At 42.4% G+C, this 23392-nt stretch overlaps 1 protein-coding gene and 1 long non-coding RNA gene across 3 annotated transcripts in view; one reads left to right on the top strand and one right to left on the bottom strand.

Annotated features, from left to right (window-relative positions):
• The window catches only part of LOC112533565, a 93702-nt gene that overhangs the window by 27061 nt on the left and 43249 nt on the right, over positions 1–23392 (top strand). Inside the window, exons 6-7 of the long non-coding RNA XR_005844235.2 lie at positions 1794–1968; positions 4322–4409. This is a non-coding gene — a long non-coding RNA (uncharacterized LOC112533565). The remainder of the gene's footprint in view (positions 1–1793; positions 1969–4321; positions 4410–23392) is intronic.
• AKR1D1 (aldo-keto reductase family 1 member D1) overlaps positions 9035–23392 on the bottom strand; it is a 33984-nt gene continuing 19626 nt past the window's right edge. Inside the window, exons 3-9 of one of the 2 annotated variants that reach the window (NM_001277393.2) lie at positions 22975–23091; positions 18096–18173; positions 16001–16123; positions 14272–14381; positions 13682–13847; positions 12869–12951; positions 9035–9196 (exon numbers count right to left, since the gene is read on the bottom strand). In NM_001277393.2, coding sequence (NP_001264322.1) covers positions 9154–9196; positions 12869–12951; positions 13682–13847; positions 14272–14381; positions 16001–16123; positions 18096–18173; positions 22975–23091 — 720 coding nt within the window. In that variant the 3' untranslated portion in view covers positions 9035–9153. The remainder of the gene's footprint in view (positions 9197–12868; positions 12952–13681; positions 13848–14271; positions 14382–16000; positions 16124–18095; positions 18174–22974; positions 23092–23392) is intronic. The other variant, XM_015285521.4, reaches the window with a different exon arrangement.

The following is a 23392-nucleotide window of genomic DNA, read 5'->3' as shown; positions in this document are numbered from 1 at the left end:
GGCTCAAAAATCTTCCCAAGGGCCTCATGACAGCCTGGAGGTCTGTGGCAAAAGACCCAGCCCAGCAGCTGCTGTGTGTTATTTGAGGGCAACAAGAGGGAATGAGGGCACCAGTATGGCTGAGTCTGTGTTGGACAGAGGAAGAGGCATAGACTGAATGGCAGCAGGGGAAGATTTGGTTTAGACCTCGGAAAAACATTTTGTACCAACTCAGCCCTGCTGTAAATCGCTGAGATTCTCCAAAATCTTGCATTTGCTAATATTTCTCAGAAACTCATGGGGACCTGTGAGTGTTAGTGTTGCAGAAGTGGCTTCTGTAGGACATTGACATCTATGTGGTTGTTGGTGCAGGCAGGCGCTGCTGTTGAATGTAACCCTGAGAGCCTTTCCAGGGGCATTACAGTGTTTGGCTATCCTGACACCAGCAAAATAAATCACTCAGAGTTAGCAATCCATTTGTGTGTGTGGCTGGGAACAGGAAAAGGAGCTAGTAAATAAGACTGGATATGTTATGGCTAGCTGTCTTATGTTCTATTTGATTACTTGAACAGATAGATGGCTGCTTACTTTAGACTATTAGGCACGTTTGGTATACATACAGATTCATGGACTTTAATTTGTTATCTGATTTAAAAAAAAAAATTGCTAGGATTACGCTGAGTATTAATTAATATTATAGGACTCTGCTTAATGGGGTATGAAAGTAGAAGTGAATACCAAAGTTCCAGGCAAATGCAGTCCCCTCTGCACTGTGATGTGATGCTTCCTTAAATTGAAAGACAATACAGACTCACAGAAGATAAATGAGGATAAATAAAGTGATAAAGAGAATGGCAATGTATAAGAACATACATAAAGAAATAAACATTTATAACTTTATTGTACATGAATTACTGAAGCTGAAAAGTTTCCAGACCAGTAATTGTCCTTTGAAGGATAAAACATTTCTGTGGAGCTGTAGCACTGTTACAACATTCTCACCACCTTGTCTGAAAGAGGAAAGTTTTATTGAAGTACTGAAGGACAAGTAATCTTATTTCATGAATTACTAGAATGCAGAAAACTAAATATAAGCAAGTCCTGAGAAAGAGCCTTTCTCAGTGCTTGTTCAGGGACATGCAGTGTTTTATTCACAGGAGGTTCGTACAAAACATCACACTAACTAGCAAAATACAACTTTTAACGATGTTCACATAAGATACAGGGAAAGCAAAAAATCAATGAAAGGAAAGAAAAAGAATGAGGTCGCTTTGCACATTAATCTCTTCTGCATAGCTCTCTGTCAAGAGCTTTCAACAAGGGGCAGCTCAGAAGAGAGACTGATCCCAGCAGGACTGCAGTCTTTGGGAAATTACACCAAAGTGTGGTGTTCCTCGGGCAGGTGGAAAGTCCCATCTTAGTGTGCCATAGTAGTTATAAATAGGCAAGAGCAATTGCATGTGGGATGCTGGGAGTGCTCTTTGGGTTTCCTGTTATAAACGGTAGACAGTTAAAGACAAGCAAACTTTAACCCTGATGATGAACTGAAGTGCTGAAAGTAATTGTTCTGAAGGCTGCAAGAGTTGTCCAGCACAGACTGTTGTGATTTGTCTAAACTTACCATGTAGCCTAAAGAAGCGGTGGGAGGAAGAAATTTTCAGAAGGAAAGCCTCCATGCTTTTCTTTGGGAGGAACGGCACTTGGAGATGAGAGCCTTCCTACAACCAAAACTTCAATGTTTAATTCATGGATTAAATAGACTGAGGCTCATGTCTCATCTCTGAACTTTCTTCTGATGCTTCTACCCCTTGCAGGCCTTCTGAGGTCCTCCTGCCCACTGGAGTGCTATGTGCAGCCTTAGGGACACAGATATTGCTGGACCAAAGCTTGATGCTGTGGTGGTGGATACTGCACCATCCAAAACCTCCACCCTTCAAAGCAAGCCATACAGTAGTGGAACAGCTTCTACCTACTGCTCTCCCACACTGGGTAGGATGATTTCCAGAATCACACCTAAACAGCCCAGTACAGACCATGCATTCAAGCCCACTCAAGGAACCTGGAGTGTTGAATGTTATTTCTTCTTCTTCTTCGTGCTTTTTCTTAGCTGCCTGCTCTCATTTTCAAAATCTAAGACAGCTGCAAATGCAAAGACATCTCACCCCCAAAAGCGGGGGAAGTGTGAGGGCTGTGCCTATACCACACTACCTTATGGGCACGGATTCACTCGCTGTCTCCTGGTGCCAGAGGGGCATATCCAAGGCCCTGGCCAGACACTGGAGTTGATGCAGCCCACTCAGAGCAAACTGCCTCCAGAGCAGCAGTAGCAGAGCTATGCAGAGGTTGCTTTCCTGCAAGGCCACCCTGGGACAACCTCAATGGCTAAAGCATGCTGCTTCAGCTTGAGTAGCATGTGAAAGTTGAGGGGGAGGAATTTATTTTATAGTGATGCCTGTAAAGGGTGTGATTCATTTATTGTTCCTTCTGTGAATGTCCCAGCCAGGTGACTAAGGCAGATATACCTACTGAAGATCCCGAAGGAGTTGCAATAAATTTCATGAATAGGAGAAAGAAGAAAATGAGTCAAAAGACAATAAGGCGTATATGGACTTTTACTTTCCATGTTCACTTGTTTACCTCACAGCCTGAGCCCCAGCCAACCCAGAATTTGCTTTTGGGCTTTTTTCCACCTTTTTCCTTTCTCAGGTCAGGGTAATTGAGTATAGCTGCACCTGTGACTTCTTAAATTAGCAGTACTTAAGCTCCCTGTAGCCTCTGGGTCTCCCGTGCGTGAGGGCCTGGGTGGCCTGTTTGCTTTCCAGTATTTTTCTTGTCCTTGTTCCAGTTCAAGCTGCTGAGGCATGGGTTGCTGGTTTTACTGCACCTTTTCATTCCCTCAGGTAAAACGTTTGCACTTTGTGCTTGCTGGGACACAGAGGAAAGAGGGAAGTGCTGGGTGAAGCAAGCCCGCTTCAGAAGTATGGGCCTGCTGAGTTCCTCTAGGGGAAGGCAGGATACCTTCTCCTCCCTGCTCAGAGGATGGGCCTGCAAGACTGGAGGCTGAGCTGTTTTCTGAGGAAAGGCTGGGTGTGTGCAGTAGCAAAAATATCCATTGGTTTTGAAAAAAAAATCTCTTAAAGGACAGCCAGTAAAGCTGTGGCTAATGCTGAGCTAATGCAGAGGACTTGGGTGCATTGTTTTATTATTTAAGCCCCACTGAAGTTCCCTGCCAGGTTGTGTCTGCTGCGCAAGTCTTGGGCTACTGAGTGCTCTCTACCTGTTGTTCCTGGGTGCCTGAGGGGTGCTGTGCATGTCTGTGGCAGAGGGGATGTTCAGGGTGTATGGAGAAGCTGGCAGACACCATTCCATCGCCTCCCTCACGGTGATGAGCAGCAGGCCTCTGCAGAGGGCTGGATTCTACAGTCCTAAGTGTCCTCTGCCTCCTGGCTGAACAGCTCCAAATCTGTTTTCTAGCATTATTGGAGCCCTGGGCTTACCTTCTTAGAAACATTCTTTTATTGAATGTGACTGCACAATATTAAGTCTAAGCAGTCTGTGGTCCTGGCCCCAGGCAAATCCCTCTGAGAGTTCAGTCATCTAATCCCACGTGCAGCATGCAGAGTGAGGTAGGAAAGTTCTCATTTTCCCACAGCATTCCTGCCTAGCTGCCTCAGCAGTATCAGATACAGTGGTATCATGCACTGGCCTAAATACAAGCTGCTAGGTTAAAACTCCAACAACCTTATTCAGCTTGTAGACATGAATTCCAGAGAGTGGCCCTGCATAGTTAAAAAGTCATATCTTGACTGATCTTAATGCCCTTTGATTTCTCTGAATAGTTCATCATTCCTGTACCATGATAAAAGTTGTAAATAGAGAGGTGGATGTATATCCCTAATTCTATTGTTCGAAAAATGAGAATTGCGCCTCTCTCCTTACCACCCTAAAGAAGATAGTCTCTGGAGCTCTCAGCTGCCTTCCTTGGCTTCCCCACCACTGCTTTTACCCCTTTTTTTGCTTTGGCTTTGCCAGAAGCTATATTCTGTGGGATATGTCTTGCCCTTATATGGAATAAAGCTAATTCTTCACAGGGTCAAAATGACTGAGAGACATACAACATTACTTCTCATGCTTCCTCTGTCTTAAATAAGTAAAAACTTTTAGTTTGAAAATTTCATTGTCTAGAACAGCCTATCTGTGTTTCCAAGACAAAAACTACAAGGAATAAATACTTCACGTGCAGCATTCTTTTTAAGTGCTGAGTTTTAATGGAGCTGGGAAATAGCTTGGAAGAGTGACCTTTTCTTGGAGGTGGACTGTATTAAGGCCTTTTTCTTCACAGGGTGGGAAGAAACCAGGAGGATGGGGACAAGTGGCTGAGAGAGCTTTGCAAGGAGCAACTGCATGTGAGGAGGAGTCTTGCTTGGCAAGTAAGTTTGACCAAACTTGTTATTTGGGCAAAGTATAACTATTGCAAAATAAACTTGGGAAAGAACAGAGTCAGGATGGATGCATTTGGCTGGAAAGAAAGTCAAAGGAATGAGGTTTGAAGGAGACAAGGTTAATTACGCAAGGTCAACTGCTAACAAGAGTGCTGGAGCATTTGGGTGAAAGATATTTATTTGGTGGGTGAAAATCAATGCCTTAATTCAGACAGATCAGTAATATCTCTGCAGCTTGTTGGGAAGAAGTGTTTGGCTACTCCAAGCTATCGAGTTTGCTTTCATTATGGTAATAACTTATAGGCATGCAGAGAACTGAGATTCATGTTTACACATATAGTGATGGACAGGGTATGTACATCATCTTTTCCAGTACACAGAATTCTCTTTGATAATATAAATGGTGCCGTGTCCAAAAGAAACAGCAAAGAGAACAACTTGCATAGCATAGGAATGAGCTATAGTACAAGGGGGAGGGGAGGAGGGAGGGAGGAAATTTTGATTCTTTTTCTGTGGGAGTGTTTCTCAGTCAGTAGTGGGAGAGTAGAGAGAGGACTTCACTACATATCTCCCTTTCAAGAAAACACATTATATTTATCAGTTACTGAGTCCTTCCTGTTTTTGCCTTGATGAATTTCTTATGCAAAGTCAAAAAGCTTGTTGTGGTGGATGGAGAAAGATCCCTTCCAAAAGTTTATACATCTTGGTAATTGAAGGAGGTGAGACATGTAGGTTTAAGCCTCCATAACAAACCTGACTTGCTGCATCACTTCTGTGCTCTAACTGCTGAGTGAATGGAGCTATGATGTTCCCCTCACTCCTTGCCTTTCAGCCATGCTCTGACAACACTTTATTGCCTCCAAGTCTTGCATGCCAAGCAGACCAATTCTTGAGCATGGGCACGAGCCAAGCAACTTGATGGTCTCTGAAGTGGAGAGCTCTAGTTTGCTGGGGAAGATTTAGTGTTGTTTTGCTTTAAATGCTAGGACTGGAAAAAGAAATAGAAAAACAGTAAAGCAGAAATCCTGAATGGCACGGATATTTCTACTATGTGACATATGAGACTGTTTACTTTCCTTCTGCATTGTTTCTTCCACTCATCTTGAGATGACTGTGTCTCCCAGGGGACGGGAGGGTAGCACTGGCTTGTTGACTAGGGGCATGAATTTCTGTTCCGTGACTTAGAAGTGCCTTTCCAAATGTTGGAGATTCCTTTTCAAAGTTCCTGAAGTACAGATCAATGAAGAACAAGGCAGAGTTTTGTAGACTAAGTACTCTGCAAGCTTTCCTCAGGGTCTTCCCTGTCTTGGGAGGACTGCACTTGTTGGACTTAACTGGGAAAATGCAAAAGGATGGATTTTCTTGCATCAAGACCCTGGGGCCTCTGTTTTGTTTCCCTGTACTGGTGTGAGCCTTGAGTCAGCAGAGTGACTCCCGATTTTCATGTGCTTAAACTTTAGCAGGATCCTATCCAGTGTCCTAAGCACCCTGCGCTAGCAGAGCTGCCTTTTTGTTGTGTACAAGGCTACTCTGAAACTTGTTCTATATAATCATGAGCTCTCACGTCACTTGTGGTTGAGTGCAGATTCGTCCCAAAGCAGCATTTTGCCTTTGCTATATTCAGTGAATTTAGGCTGATCTGAGACCTCCAGTTTTGCAGTCTACAGAGCAAAAACTGAGTAGCTTTGAGCGATGCCTTCTGTGCTGCATGTGCGTACACACGTGTGTTTTTATTTCCACCTCTTTCTTTGCCTTTTTTTTTTTCCATTTGGTTCTGCTTTGCATTTTATTTGCAATGTGTTGTCCTGTTGTGACTATTGCTCATGCATGTTGCGTTAAGGTTCCCTGAGGAGTCTGTCTGGCACTGAAAAATTAAAACAAACTCTTTTGGTTTGTTGGACTCTCAAAGCCCTCTATAAGCTGGGGGTTTTGCTTCAGGGGAGTAGGAAGTTGGGAAGGACTGAAATATGGCACTGCTGAGAATCCATTAACAGAAAACTTGCGCTAGTACCTAACTGTGTGCTGATTACTCCACTCTAAAAAGCAAATGTGTTTTCTGTTTAGGTCACAAGTGAAATGAGCATTTTGAATCTTATTCCAACACGTCACTTTCTTCTCCACCTTCATGCTTTCCTCTAGCTTTATGAAGTATGTCCTGTTTTAGTCTTCCTTGGCCTGGATTTCATTTCACTTTGCAGCTACAGGAAGAGTCACTAACTACTCCGGTTACTTATGGTAACAGCAAGTGAGTTTTCCCAGTGTAATTTTCAATCCACTCTTGCCATGTGCAATTAGTATTAGAGCAGCAGGGGCTTGAGCTCCCTGTGCTTGGCTTTCTGCTTGGAGCTGGGCAGTGGGCAGGACTGAGTGATCTGGCTCACACCACACAGTGTGCTCAGTATGCCTCAATTTGCCAGATGGGAGCAGATTGGATGTGGGGCTGGGTCTGTCTCTTCCCCCCCCCCCTCTTTGTGTAGTAGCTGGTGGAATGTGTTTCCCAAGCCCCCATCTGCTTGTTTATTTTCCCTCCTTTGAGCCTTTTATTTGTAGAGTAAGATGGAGAACAATGGGGAGCAATGGTCTGAAACTGAGCAAAGTGAAGGGGAAAACTAGGCTAGACGTCAGAAGCAGTTTCATAACTGATGGAAATGACTATGGGAGCATGTGCCCCTGGGAAGAAACTGAATATTTGCCATTGGATTCAAACTAGACAATGTGGAGGAGAGCCCTATTAAAATAGTGGCGGGGGGAAGCAGTGGGGAAAGGGATTTGCTGGCATTGCATGGGCCAGACAAGTTCTCACACTCCATCCTGCCTGTTCACTCAGTACAGATTGATGACTTGGTTGTAGGATGTTTTCTGTTAGAGAGACTTCAGTGTATCATTGTCTTTACTCACATTTACAAGGTCACGTGAAGGAGCTCTATTAGAACCCAGGGCTATGCTTAACTTTTGGGAGAGGATGTCTGGAAGGGCAGATAGCTGAGAAGAAGCCAGTATGAACATTTAAGCTGGGCATTAGCTGACATTTGCAGTGTTCAAAACAAGACCTTTGCCAAAGCTGGCCTGAATGTTGGCTGTGGCCAGAGACCTGCACCTGGTCAAGTTACAGTGCAAAAATTTGTACAGTGCTACTGTTCAGTAGCTGAGCCCTAATAGCTCTATTTAAGGCTTGTGCTTATGAAGTAACTGGAATAATGTTAGGTATGGTGGTTACTGTCACCCTGTTTCCCCCCACTCCATCCCCCTTTGGCACTCTACATTTTCTTGCTTGGATTTTGACCAGGCCCTCACCTTTTGTGAGTGGCAAAGCTGGGCTATGATGGTGGTTCTGTGTGCAGAGCTTCACCTTACCTTGGGTATGATATAACACCAGAAGACTGAATGTATCTGTTCCTTCTCCTCCTCAGGTCTGTCCTCTCACTCTGTGGTCTAAGTATGCAGTGGAATAAAATGAGAATCACCCTTGGGTAACCTGAAGCATACAGAATATGCCTTTGCTGTCACAGCTTTATAAATGGATCTGTAAATGATATGTAAAGGCTATCACCCTATGAGGGGTCTGGCTTCTCTAGAGGCACCCACTGAGCTTGTTGGGCTGGCCTGGCACCAGATCCATTTGGAAGAGCTGCCTGTTTTTTCTGGGAACTAGTGTAGCAAACAGCTGTTCTGAAAGAAAATTTCATGCTGTAGGAGTTAGTCTTCTTCATGCTGATGTCCATGCTTTTGTCTATGCATTACAGGCAGCTGAGGACAAGATAGAAGGAAATGTCTAGGCTTCAGCCTAGTTCCTTCTGTCTTATTTCTACCTCTTTCCTGGACCTGCTGGTTCTCTGTGATCTCAAAGCATGGTCAAAAGTGGTATTTAACAAAGACAATATTCTCCTAATTTAAAACTTAGTTTACCAATTCAGAATTTTCTTGCCCAGAAGCTAAAAGACTGTAAGAACTCCAAAGTAGAAATTTTCTGTTGTGAATTACAGCTTATGGAACAAGAAAGAAGGTTCAGGGATTTTTATCTTAAGGAGACAAGGCTCTTGCAAAGTATTTACGATAGTGGTGGGTCCAGGATGGCTATGAGATGCATATGCAACATGCTATGCAATACCACCTTTACATAGCAGCTCAAATGTAGAACCAGACTGGTCTGTGATTCACTGAGCCTCCTCAGCTGAGTTAGAAGGGAAATGAACATACCTATGTGTTTGGGCCTGAACTAGTGGAATGGAGTGTCAGCAAATACTCTGGTCAGGGTAAAATATGCTTCACTTCATGTATTAATGGATACTTAGTATTTCAAGTTTGTGTACATGTAAATATATTAGCTCCCTGCTTCTAACTTTCACTTGAGCTGTGAAACAGTATGATGATGCTTTATATCTACTGAAGAAGAAGTTCTTGTTTCACATTTGATGGAGAATGTGCCCTTGAATGAATACTGTTTGGCTAGAATGAATAAGTTTGTTCTCGAGAAATGTTCAGTTTTATTTGTTGTCAGCTTTGCAAATTCAATGTTCATGGTGTTGAAGCCTCTCAGGCCAAAAATCTAGACTCACCAGCTTACACAGATCTGCTCTTCAGCATAAATAACCAACTGATAAGACAAGAAGAGGTAGAATTCATAGTTTTAATGCTGATTTGAACAGTCTCCCAGAAAAAGGAAGCACCAAACATTGGGTCTCTTTTAGCCAAGTCTGATGTTGGGTTAGGAAGCTGCCTGGATGCCTTGTTTTCAGTATTCATCGTTGAAGGGATATTCTGGATGGTCACGCCACCTGTGAAGAGGTCAGATTGAACAAGTGAGCCTCCTGGGGTATCACATCACTGATGTACTCATGCTGTGCCTAGTGAAGCTCTTCTCTTCCCTGAAGAGAGGAAGCCTTAGTGGAGGACCATTCTGCTGATTCTGATACTACCTGCCCTGAATAATCTTCCCTGCAGAGCAGGCAGAGTATACCTGTGCATTTAAGGAGAGGATAGTGAAGGATCATTTTTCAGGTCTATCGATCACATTTCAGATCTAGATCTAATTGGTTATTTCTTCAACTGGCTTCCATATCCAGACTAAGTCTGGCTGTCCCTGTTCCTCAAAACCCACTAGTTCGGCTGAGGTGCAGACGCACTGCCAGGTTAATAGCACCAGTAACAGAGTGTACAAAGAAGCTTTGGGATGACTCCTTTCAGGAAAGAAAGGCATATTCATGCCTGCATGCAGCAAAGGTAGAGGCACTTCAGGCTGCATCTTAAACACTGCATTCTCAAGGAAGATGCATGGTCCAGGAACACTGTAAAAGGCAAGAGGTAGGTTCTGAGGGTAAAGGGCAGGTGAAAAATAACACTGGTTGTCTGCTAATGGCCAACTTAAGAGAGAGGTAGTTGAGTGAGGAAGTGTGGATTTTAATGTTTTTTATTTTTATTTATTTTAGAAGATGGTGCTAAACCGCAAGTCCTGGCTTGACAAACATTTTCCACTAGCAAAACCTAGAATTTCTGAAGAACTCTCTCAGGTGCACCATGGCAGCTGGTTGCCTTGCCTTACAACAGAGCACAACAAATACTGGCATTTATCCCATATGTGAATCGTTCCAATTTGGGAAGGATACATTTCACAATATTGAAGTTAACTGACTGGAAGACATCAAGCATTTTGAATTGGTTGTGTCAAAACATTTCATTCTGATATTCAGCCAAGATGAATTGTTTACACATTAACAGATTGAGATGGCTCAAAAAAACCACTTTGTCATGTTTTGGTTTCAGCATAATTTGACAATCTCTCAGTCACCACTGTCATAATATCTAGTTTCCATCTGTGGAGCATGCTTTCTACTCAGATCACGTATGTTCAAAGATCAGAGTCCTCTTGTGTACCAAAATGCTTCACCCAGAGGAGATAAGGTGGCTTGGAATAACTGGTAAGGAAGAATGTCCATAGCAGAGACTGGGAAGACAAAATAAATTCAGCAGATAGATTAATGTAAAACTTGCCAAAATAATACTTTTGGATTTCTCAAGGGATGAGGAATCCATTTCAGACTAAGACTTTCTGGGCTACTCCTATCCCCATTTGTTTTTTCTGCTCAGATGTCTAACTTGCTAACTCATTCCATTCAGCGTGATATCATGTTCCAGTGGGCTTACTTACACCATCAGAACAAAAGATCTGCACACGGTAGCTGATAACTGGCAGAGCCACAGGAAAGTTGTATTTTTCCATTTGCTGGGGTGTGCGTTGCAACAGTGGAAGGCTTTCCACAAAGCTGGCTAACTAGAAATTTTTCTATATGGTGGCTTGACCTTCTCAAATACCTGTTTCTGGATAAAATAAGGCATCTGTTTAGGCTTGTAAGTCATATGTTGCAGCGTCAGTTCCAGATGCTGCATTATATTAGTGGATGGGTATAGGTTTAATTGCTCCTTACATAGCAAAGTTACTTTTCCAATAAGTTATTTTTTAAATTGAGGCCAGACTGTATTGTAGCACTTTCCCCAAACATGGCACTTCTGTGAAAAAGAGAGTTGCCAGTGTCTATCCCATACATGCTGCTTTCCTTGTCCCCAGTAGCCTCCTGTGACTAAATTCAGTCTAATAAAGCAAAACATCTCATTTGTTAGCTTTGGGTTAGTGACCTTGAAAGTTCTCTTACCATGGGCAATTGCCTCCTCTAATTTTGCTTCTGGAAAAGGCTTTTTCTGCACCAGGGTTACTTTTAATATATATTCTCACTAACAAAAGTTAAATGATGTTCTAACTTAACCTGGCCTTGTAAGTGGTTTATTTGTTCCTTTGCAACATTTCCCCTATCTTTTGAGCAACAGTCAACATTTTGGAGAGCTATTGATGCTGCTGTCCTGCTTTTCATTATTATTAGTGCTTGAGTACACTACGCTTTAGCAAGATGTAGATAACTCAAGGTAACAAGAGAAATACATGGGCATGAAGTGGTCTAGCAGTCAAACAAGCTTCATGGCTTTCTCCTTTCTGTACAAGAGGATAGAACTCAATGTGAGAGCAGGAGAGGTACCTGAAGACTGGAGGAAAGTCAAGGTCACTCCAGTCTTCAAAAAGGGCAAGAAGGAGGATCTGGGAAACTATAGGAGAGTCAGCCTCACCTCTGTCCTTGGGAATATGATAGAACAACTTATTGTGGATATCACCTCCAAGCAAGTGGAATTTAAGAAGGTTAAGAGTAGTAGTTAACATGGATTTGCCAAGGGGAAATCGAGCTTGACTGCTCTGGTAGCCTTCTATGACATTGTGACCAGCTGGGTAGATGAGGGGAGGCCAGTGGATGTTGTGTACCTTGACTTTAGCAAAGCTTTTGACTCTGTCTCCCATAGCATCCTTATAGGTAAGCTTAGGAAGTATGGGATAAATGAGTGAACAGTGAGATGGACTGAGAACTGGCTGACTGGCAGAGCTCAGAGGTTTCTGATCAGTGGTGCAGAGTTTAGTTGGAGACCTGTAGCTAGCAGTGTTTCCCAGGGTTCAGTACTGGGTCCCATCTTGTTTAACATCTTCATCAGTGACCTGGATAAAGGGATAGAATGCAAACTCAGCAGGTTTGCTGATGATATGAAGCTGGGAGGAGTGGCTGACACACTAGAAGGCTGTGTGCCATTCAGCAAGACCTGGACAAGTTGGAGAGTTGGACAGAGGATTCTTGTGAAGTTCCAAAAGGACAATTTTACAGTCCTACACCTGGGGAGTAATAATCAGCTGCATCAACACAGGTTGCGGCTGACATGCTTGAAAGGATCTCTGTGGAGAATGACCTGGGTATCCTGACAGACAGCAGGTTGACCATGAGCAGGTAGTGTGGTCTTCTGGTGAAAAGGGCCAATGGTATCCTGGGAAGCTACTAAGGGAGAAGGAGCAGAGCTTTTCTTAAACTAGCTCTATATTGCATATTTTTATTTTTTTATAGTATTGCTCTTAATTATTCTTCTGTGTATCATTTTAGGGTAAATTGTCTCTGGAAACAGTAGGGCTACAATTCATATACAATTATACTTGGACACTTGAATGCTTGCTGAGTACTGAGAGAGAAGTTGGGAAGGAGTGGAAAGACAAGAAAGTACTCCTATTTGAATATCAGAGCTGGTATTCACACTGGTGGTTAAACAAGGTCAGTACTATAGCTTGTGACTGGCTGAGATAGCTATCACAGCACATACTGATTAAGGAGTTGTAGAGATGGAATAGCCAGAAACAGACATCATCGTCTGGGTGGGCATTTGAAATTTGAGCTTTCAGCAAGTGTTGCAAGCTTATTTTTGTGAATGATCTGAGGCATAGTCAGACTGCATCGAAGAGCTCCTACTTCCAAGTTCTATCTCAGTATAAGGTTGATTATACAAAATATTAGTAGAAAGTGTTTTCCTTTCAAATCTTCTCAAAAAAACAAGAATGTTTGGTGAGAACTTAGGACTCATCCTGGACTTACATTAAAAGTTCCACATAACGAACGTTTTTGTTCAGGGCTTCAATTTCTTTCATCTCTTTCTCAGTGAGAGAGAAGTCAAAGATCTATTGGAAGGAAATGTTGAGAATAAGTTAGAATTTCTTGTCACAGGTAACATTAATATGTTCCAGATTTCAGAAGTAAAAAAAAAAAAATCCTCCTCTTTCTTCTTCCCAAATCCATACCTGCTTGCATTTATATGGACATCTTGAGGACATATGTAATCAAATGTGATTGAACTTATTCACTTTTCTAAGAAGAGAAAGCTAGTCTGGCATGTACTGGGCCATTAGCTTTCAAAGGAATACACTGCCAGAGAACGTGGATAGCAGTGTAGGTAGAGTGCTGCAAGGGACACAGGAAAAAATACTTCCACTTATTTGGAGTGGATAGAGTGGTCAAGCCAGTTGTTTTCAGGTAGTATGGTTATAAGCCTTTTCAGCAAGCCCGTATACAGCACCTTCCCTTCCCCGGTAATGCTACCCCGTAGCTGAAGATGAGTCAGAACAGGCCAGTGATCCCTGAACACCTCCAGCCAGCAATTCTTGAGCTATGGATCTACTAAGTGACTTTGTTTCACTTGTGCTGTTCAGTGCAGCAGTGGGAACCAGAATTCTTTCTCTGTTCTGCTCTGTTATTGTCATACTATAGTGCTATTAATTGATGGTGTCAAAAAGAATCAAACTGACCTTAGTCAAGCTTTGTGTCTATGGAAATAGATGGGAAAACTGCCTTTCATATGGGCTAAGTCAGAGTAAATGGATTCTTTTCTGTACCATTAGAGTGAGAATTTACCTGAAAATTCTCTCTGATGCGTTGTGGATTGAAGCTTTTTGGGATGACCACCACTCCTCGCTGGATGCTGAAACGCAATGCAACCTGTGCAGCTGTCTTATTGTACTTTTTGCCAATGGCATTCAGCACAGGATCCTCCAGTAAAGGAGGGGAGGACACATTTACCCTGAAAGAGAATTGAGGAAAAATGTAGCCTCGCTATTTTTAATGTTAAAACATACAGGCATCTAGTCATTCGTGGGCAGAATATTGCACCTCTGGACAATACTGTGAAGGATGGAAGAGAAGCTTTGACTGTCAAATGAAACTTCCTATGTCATGTCCTAACAGACTTATTTTCTACTTCCTCAGTAGAGACTTGCACAGTCTCTTTCTGACAGAGGAGTCCTAAGGAGACCTCCCATACAGGCACCTGGCACTTTTGATGACAACATGCATCAGGAATGTTACAAGTTTACATTCACAACTGTAATATTTAGATACTCAAGTTCAAAACTACTCTGAAAAGGCATTTCACACAGATCCATCAGTGGAGACTTATTTCTTTCCAGGACGATGCCCTGGTATTTGCGAATAACACGGGCACTTACCACGTTTCATCCCTTGAGGTTCCCAATGGGCTGTACCCAACAATAACAATGTCGTGTTGCCTGCAAAATTCTAAGAGTTTGGGTTGGGTGAAATAGGGATGGCATTCAACCTACAAAAGTAACATAAAAAGAATGTTAAATCAGTAAGACCAGATATGGAAGCAGATGATATTGCAGTATTTATAAGTGCTACAGATTAAAGATGACTTTGTGGCTTTCAGGAAACGATATTTGTAAGTTAATGAACATGGAAATTTGATTAGAATTCTAATGGTACACTGCTGGGTGATGCGTTTTTTTTGTTTTGTTTTGGTGGGCAGTAGATCAGCATCTATGATGATAATTTGGCTGTAGGGCATTTGTATTGATCTCAGTGGAAAGGTGGCAATAAGTGGGGAGGTAGAGGTGAGGGAGACTGATGAGGCTGAGAAGGCAACCCATCTCATATAGGTCAGGTCATTGGTTCTCTGTATTTTAAGGATGACAAATCTGATGCCATTTTTAGGGTAAGTGTTGACAGAAGCTGTCCTGTATGGAAAGGTGAGCAGGCATATGCAAAAGGTGAGATGTTTCCACAATGGGTATGATCTCGTTGACGAGCTCTGCCCTCTCATATTGCAAATACTGTCCCTAATTTTTTTTTTTACAGTGCTCTCAGTCTCTGGGAAAGGGATATCTATGAGGTGACAGAAACCTCTGTTTGAAAGCAGCCTGGAGATGGCTGGCACATCTGTGCTTTCTGGCTGCCTGCCTTAGTCTGGGTTTAATATTCTGACCACTTTTTCTTGACCCCATGAAGCAGCAGAAATGCTCAGTGCCGTCCTAGGGGCACTCAATGAGCAGCAACTGCATTTTGCAGCCACTGGGAATGTTAGTACCAATGAAGGGTGCTGGAATTTCCTCCTCTTTCACTCTGCCCTGCCCTGTGCCAATTCCAGCCCTTCAGGCCATGCACTGGGCACTTGGTCCAAGCTGGTCTCTGACCTCTTCTCTGATATTGCTAATGTGGATGCTCATCTGTGCCAGACGAGTCTGAAAAGTTTCCCAGTGACTTCTAGAAAATACAGTGAGCTGCCAAGTGCCTGTCAAAGGTATTGAGCATTTGGATGGGTCACTGCCACCTCCCTCTAGCTCTGAGCCCTACTACTGTGATTAACTTGGATATCACCTATCATCTTCATAGGCTTGTTCAGCTCCAGTTGGTTGCTTTATTATTTTTTTCCCTTTTAATTCCTGTTTTTCTCCAACTCTTACTGAAATTCTTACAGGAAAGGCAGAAGAGAGAAAGGAATTGCATCTAACGGCTGTTAAACATGGGAAGCTTAGAGTGACCCATGGTCTCTGAAATTTAGGGTTGTTTAGGTTTAGTGTCAGCTGAGGTAAATGTGGCTTCACTGAGGACTGGTTAGCCCCAAATGGTTTGTCTTAGGAACTTTTTGGATGCTAAGTAAGGTACATGGCAGAGATTTAACCTGGCTATGGTGCTTGACACAAGTGTGAATTTTATAGTCCTGGAACAGAAACTGAGAAGAGTAGTTGTTCTAGTACCGTCAAGCTTTATCTTGAGCTTAGATAGGATAAGTAATATTTTCAAGCTAGGAAGTGTGACAATATAGAGGGCAGCAGCTGTGACAAAGCATCACCCTACTGCATAGACCTTGTGTTGCCTCTGTCTTCCCTACTGGGCAGTGGTACCACAGCAGACGCTGCCCTTGGCTTGAGGTCATACCTGGTTGCTGACAGGCTTGTGCTTAAGTCCTGGCTTGTTCAGGATCATCTCCAGCTGCCTGCGGTTGAAATTGGATACTCCAATAGACTTTGCCAAGCCTGCGTCTTTACATGCTTCCATAGCCTGCATAGACAGAAAAGATTAGTGGAGTCTCAAATGCTGGCTTGATTCCTTGAAGCCTGTGTTTTGGAGGAGTAGAAGCCACTCCATTCTTGAAAGTGCAGAAAACTCTTGCAGCAGCAGAGCTAGCAGCTCTGTTATCACAAAGACTGGTGCTATCCCACTGTTTTAAACTTTGGTCTCACGTAGACCTGCTTTTCAGACCAAACCTTAATGTTTTCCCATGAAGGTAGAATTTGTCTGGAAAGCAGACAGGTTAATTTGAGAGTACAAAGTAGAAGAAAAAAGTGGGAGAAGGGAATTCTAGATGCTGTATGTCTCCAACAAATCTTAACAAATGAGAAAGCTTTATGAATGCTGAATATGAACACATGCTTCTTCATTAAACTTTATCTGCTAAGTTGTTAGGAGGAAAGAGGCTCCTTCCCTACAGTTTTCCTACAGTCTTCCCCTTTGCTTCCTGAAACTGTGCACAGATGATTTAGGGGTTGTTCAAGGCAGCACAGACCTCGCTGTGCAGCTGGTTGCCCCTCCTGCAGGTTTTGTTATTCCTTTCTGTCTCACAGGAGCTGAGAGCAGGGAGGTAAGAGGCACTAGGTATTTGATGACCTCTAGTTGGCCCCATATGCTTTGTATCACTCAGTGACAAGTCAGCAAATACAGTCATGGGGAGACTTTTTTTTTCTTGCTGGCATCATGCTGAAAGAGTGAAATTATCTGGATTGAGTTTAGCCAGGTTTATTTAGATTGATGCTCTTATTTGCAAGCAGTCACCACTACCTATTTTTCCATCAGCCTTTTAGCTGAAAAGAGAGACCTACAATATATTCTTTACAATAAAGCGCCAGCTTGAAGCGTTCGGACAGCTGCTGTTTTGAGCAACTAGTTGTGAAAAAGAAAAATGAATTACATCAGCCCCAGATGGGGAAATAAACAGCTAGTATGGGAGTCCTCAGCCCCATGAGATTCTGCCTGGATGTCTTCACTGCCAGAAAAGGCCCTGGGCTCTCTTCCATTCTGAACTTTTACTCAGGATTTCATCCATTCTCTATTTAACTTCATCTACCAGACAGCAAGTAGAGCTTAATTGGGATCTGACTATCCAGTTCTGGACAGTGCAATCTGAAGTGGAATGTGGAACAGCCCATATTGACTCTCTTGGTGTGAACTGTGCTGAATTAGCAATGCTTTTGCAGCTGACTTGATGTGGAAGGAATGCTGAACATCTTTGGCTATGAATTAAAGGATATTTAAGGCTTCAAAAGGGAGGAATGTAAGGAAATCACCAATCTGACTTTCTGCCTCACCTGAGACCAAGTGGCAGTAGGCTTAAGGAGGTGCGTGACATCTTAACTAACACACCTCACAAACAATTTTAGGATGCAGTCTTCTGAGGAAATGCTGTTCTCCTGCAGGCCTCTTTAGCAAAATATTCTTACATTCTCATCCTATAACTAAATTTACAAGGCAGTGAAACTTATTTTGATGGCAACTTTTAAATTAATATTATTATTATTTTTAAATGATGAGCTTTAGGGAAAAAAATTTGTTTATGTTGAAGGAAAAACATTTCCTTTTTTGAGGAAGATCCAGTCACTTACTCCTTCGGGGCTTCAACCTTCTGCTACTGTAAGGGTCTCATAAAAAGGAGAGGCAAAGGAGGGGAGAAAAAAAACTACAGGTATATCAACTAGCAAATATGTGCTCTCTGAAGGAAGGAGTACTGCCATTAGATATCTCAACAATATTTTGTTTTGTTGTAACAGGAATGAAGTGATGGCAAGAAGCAATGTCTCTAGAAACCAGAGTCAAATTTATCCATGAAGGTAGTAGAATTTGATCCATTTGCTCTGTCAGTTCGTCTCAGTTCTGCTTATGAAGACCACAAGTAAAACTGAGAATGAATATCTGTTTGGTTTTTTTGTTTTTTTTTTTTTTTGCTTTTTAAGCATATATGGATATTGTGTTTGCTTACCTCCCAAGTGGCACATAAATTTGTCTCATGGTAGATAATTTTTCCATTTTCATCTCTTGGGTAGATTGCCTCTCCAGGCTGAAAAGTAAAAATATATTTCTTCTCTTTAAAAAAAAAAAAAAAAAAAAGAGGGAGGGGGGGGGAGAAGGGGGAAAGGGAGAGGAAAAAGAAAGACTTTCACTCCTCAGAGCAAAGATTTTTTTTTTCCAGTCTTTCTACCAGCAAACATACAAAAATAAGTACACTCAAAAGCTTTCTGAAACACCCGAAGTTCAACAGGTCATTCATGCTGGGCTTACCACATCCTCCACTGTGAGACAGTCCTTGGATACACTTCTGGACTGTCACATGAGTGCATGCTTAGGAACTCCAGGATGGCCTTATTTTTCAATAAACTTTTGACCCTTACAGTATAGCAGACAAAGAATGAATATGCTTCCAAAGAGCTGAGTTAGAGTGCCAGTCTGTATTCCTTTCCCCTTCTTTATGTCCCTTCATTCTTCCCAGCCTTCTGCTGGTCCTGTTTTTGTCCTGGGCAACTGAGAAGAGTACCATCTCAGTCAAGCTTCAGCTGGAGTGATCATTTCCAAGGTTTACTACTTTACTATTTTATTTACTATTATAACAGTCTAAATGCACAGCTGTTGTACATGCTGCACATTTCTAAGTGCATTATCTGCATTTCTTGAGGCACTAGGAACTCTTCCTGTCTCTATGCTCCACAAGCAAGAATTCAGGGATGAATTATGAGCTGATATCTCACAATATGAGCTTTCTTTTACTTCCTGTAACTTATATTACAGGCACTGCATTAACATCACCTTTCCTTTTGTCTGACTGTAATTCCAATTTTTTCTTGAAAGTCCTTCAGTGATGTTTAACATTCAGTCTGACTGCAAACTGCTACGTTTTAAAAGACTGGATGCAAGATGTTAAAGTGATAATTCCTTGTGAACAGGATTCTTGAGTTCAAATTCAAGGCATTTCATGGGAAAAGCGAGCTTAGGAAAAACACAGCCTCGAATTGCAGGCACCAAGTTACAATCACAAGCCTGTCTCCTTCAAATGTGTTGGCTTTCCTCAATGAATTCCCCAAAGATGACTTATTGCCTTTGTTGCTGTGTCTTGCTGGAAAAACAACTTGCCTAGAAAGAGGCAGGTGGTTATTGAACATATTTTTCTACCAGAAGGAAAACTATTTGTCATTGTAATTTGAAATGGAGAGAATTTATTTACAAAACCACACTGATGTATTTTGGAACAAACCATTTATCCCCATGATATCCCAGAAAGCTATTCAGAGACTATGAGCTCAGGACACACGGGCACAGTGTATGGATTTCATGGAGTTCTGGGGATGGCTCTGGATTCAAGAGTTTTTACTCTGTTTCAATCCATTAAATTCTGTTCGACGTTACTTCTTTTATAGTAGTCAGTTACATTACATATAGGAGTCAGCAATTACACTAGTTCAGACATGCAGCATTTTTCTCTATTTCTGGCCCTTGTGTTCTAAAAAGCCAACAAAGTTGGGGTGAAGGTAGCTTGAAGATTGAGTTTGTGGTGCCAGCTACTCTGGATTTTCACAAGGATAAATCTTTGCTTCTGCTTCCAGGGATCTACACAAGGTTTCTGCTCAGTAGTCTCCAGGCAGTACTTCCTCTGTCAAGTTACATTTTTTTTTAAGCAAGCAAGTCCCTGAATGACAGAACTGACAGCAGATGGATAGGGAGGGATAACGTGCTGACAGTGTTTTGCAGGTAACATGATGGTAGTTGCTAAGTCTTTGAAGTCTCTCAGCAGTTTGGCACATTTCTCACCTTGAGTTCTTAGGGACGTCATTGGCACAATGTTCATCTTCTCTTGCAGTTGTCTTGGAGACAGCCGCAGACCTTAGACTGAATACAAGGTAGCTTTCTACCATATTGTTATGTGGGCACTGAAACAGTTGGGACAACCTGCATAGTCACTGCTGCTATGCAGTGCTGCAGTGCTCACCTAGTTCTCAAAGTCTGGGGGCACTCCAAAAGCTACCAGACAATTTGCATATTTAAAGCACAGCAGTTGGTAACAACTGAGAGGAAAAGCCTCCTCCCATGATAATGATTTCCTCACCAGCGCAAATGCAGGGAGACAAGTCTGCACATCCCATTGCCTTCTCAAAATGTTCTTGGACAGATGTGCTTTCTCAAGACGGCAATCTAACAAATTGTAAATGCCTATTGCGCAAGCAGGCCATAAAAAGTCAAGTAGCAAGGCTATTAGTCTGTTTTGATTTATTGTTTTAAAATCACAAAGAGATACCTACAGTGAGCTTGTTCAATTTAAGGCTAAAGTATCTCTTTTTCTGGTAGATGATATAATAACTTAGTTTGGAGGGATCTAGAGATTGTTTAGTGCATGGGTAACTGCTTACTAACCGTCTGACTAGAGGCATCTGAAAAACCTCCCAGTGGATACAGGCTCTTGAGGGAGAGGGCATGTGATGACCTGGAGAAGGCCTGCAAGTGCTGGAGTGTTCCCAGAGAAAGGCAACGAAGCTGTGGGGGATCTGGAGCACAAGTCTTATGGGGAGTGGGTGAGGGAACTGGGATTGTTCAGTCTGAAGAAGAGGAGGCTCAGGGGAGACCTCATCGCTCTCTACAGCGACCTGAAAGGAGGTTGTGGTGAGGTGGGGGTCGGCCTCTTCTCCCAGGTGATGAGGGGTAACAGCCTTAAGTCTGCCAGTGGAGGTTCAGGTTGGGTATTAGGAAAAATTTCTCAGAAAGAGTGGTGATGCATTGGAACTGGCTGCCCGAGGATGTGGTGGAGTCACCATTCCAGAAGGTGTTCAAGAACTGTGTGATACTTAAGGACATAGTTTCATAGGGAAATATTAGTGGTAGGTGGAGGGTTTGACTAGATGATCTTAGAGGTCTTTTCCAGCCTTAATGATTCTATGATATCTGTCTTGCCAGGGAAGAGGGGCAAGACCACTGCTGGGCTAAGGGGAGGAAGGACAGAAGTCCTGAATGGAGAATCCCTGTAAGGGGAAGAACAAAAAGAAAAGGGAGACTCAGGCTAAAGTTAACAGGTCAGTGATTAATGTCACCCCAGATATCAGCCATTCTTGGTGCACTTACAAGTACTGGCATAGTGGGGCTTTCCTCCTGTGAGTGGTACTCTCAGGAAATAAATTCCTTTCTACCTGAAAGTCCCTGTGAGAACTTGCACCACTTAGCTGTGCAGAGGCATTTTCCTTTCTGACTTCAGAATGGGACTGTGAGCTTTGGCTCAAGTTCTTCACTGATTCCAAGCAGAAAGTAGTTTTGTTAGAAGGCATTTAAGGAGACAGAAAAGTGCCACCGTTTGCAGAGTGGGACAGAGGAGGTCTGTTAGCGTGTTATACCTGTGCAGTCCTCAGCAAAGGCAAGTGTCGTGTTTGGGATGGGTGTATTTTGTGAGGGAGGCAGCAAAAAAAAGGAAACATTTGGCATAGAAAAATGTGCATTTTTTAAGCAGAAGGTGACTTCTTTTTTAATCTCCTTTCAAAAGGGGCATGAGTAAATCTGTGGGACTGCTACTTTTTTAACAGCAAAGCTTGTTGATACAAGCCTCATGGAGTCAGATGTACATTACTTTAAAGCCAGCTGTCTATATCTTTATATTGTGAGACAATGACCTTCACTATGTGGGAGAGTGAACTACTAGAAAATACAAACACAAGAAAGGGGAAGCAGGAAATTGCAAGTGGTGGGAAATTTTTAAAAATGCACCCAAAAGGATTCCATACGTGGGACTGGATAAATAAAGTTTTGATGTCTAAGTCCAGTACTGCTGTGGAGGTCTTAACAGGAAAAAGGAACTACAGGTCCAAGGTGATTACTCCACTGCTAAATTGCTTCCTATCTCATGCTTCTGGCAGTTTGGAATCTATGGTACAATATAATTTTAGTAATTAAAGAACAACCTTCCTTGCAATAAAAAAAAAGGTATGGCCAATTTAGCACTTTAACACCCCCATAGAAACAATTAGGTAGATAATTTCCTGGCCTTAGCGTCTTTAAGAAAGAAGAATTAATTGCTTAAAAAATTGCTAAAAGTTTTTTGAATCTCAGTTTTCTAATTTCACTATTACTTAATTTGCCTTCATATCATGTACTTGCAAGTGCAAATTTTAGAGCAAAGAGTCTATGAAACCAGAAAGTTCAAGGAGACTTACAAGAGCTGGTTACAGGGAGGCATACAACTCTGATGTGAGCTCCTCACATTCAAAGGTTTTGTGACTGCAGGAAGAAGTTGCCAAGAGCCAACAGAATGAAGAAATATGAGGCTTTAACTTTTCAGACATTTGAGAGCAAGAAATAGACAACCCATATTTGAGGCCAGCTGTCACCTACTAAAGCTGTCTGAGAGGAGCATTACATTTAAGGAGATCAAGATCACAGCAATTTAACACTAAATTGCAACACACAATTTAACACTAAATTGGTTTTAGTGCTCCTGAGGTTGTTCTATTTTTGAGATAGAGTAAGGGACATCAGCTCATGCCCCATCTTCTCCCTCCCCACACTCTGCCCCTGGCCCCTCTTTGCTTTGTACAACACCTGTGTTACTTCTCCTACAGTAGTTCTTCAGCATAATCAGTCTTCTACCTCAGTTAGGAGTCCTGTCCTTTCAGTGGAGAGATCTGATGCTACAGTTGTTTGTAATGAATCTCACACACCTGTAAATCCCTCTGTGTGGGTAATGCAGAGAAATATGTGCAGGCACTGTACAAAGAACATCATCTTGCATAAGTGCTATTTTCAATGTGAACTGGAAGCTACAAGGATGATGCTAGATGTAAATCTTGGTTCAAGGCCAAGCATGTACTTTTTAGGGCAATTTTTCTTTTTACCTTGAAAGCCATTGGCAGCTCAATAATGTAGAGGTCAACATAGTCCAGCTGAAGAATCTTCAGGGTTTTCTCCAGCGTGGGACGTACCAGCTCTGGTGGATGACAGGTGTTCCACAGCTGGGGAAACAAGCACAGGCTCTTTTTGAAGTGTAATGAGTGACAGTGAGCATCCTCCAGCCAATTCCTCCTATCCCACACACTCTTGTACTTCTGACAGAGCCCATTATACACAGTACAAAGACATCATGGTCTTCATTGCTGGAAGAAAAATGCAAGGGGCCTTATCTTCTTCTGCCAGAGGAGTCTGTAGAAGTTAAGGCAGGAATCCTTGCCCAGGACTGTCTGTGTGCTGACCCAGTAAAGCTACCAGATACCTGCTTGTTACAAGACAGGTTATTCAGAGTTGTGTTTATTGCAA

The sequence above is a fragment of the Gallus gallus genome, chromosome 1 (assembly GCF_016699485.2).
Source record: "Gallus gallus isolate bGalGal1 chromosome 1, bGalGal1.mat.broiler.GRCg7b, whole genome shotgun sequence".
Classification (NCBI taxonomy): Eukaryota; Metazoa; Chordata; class Aves; order Galliformes; family Phasianidae; genus Gallus; species Gallus gallus.
Note: the sequence above shows the minus strand (reverse complement) of the source record. Positions and strands in the feature narration are given on the sequence as shown.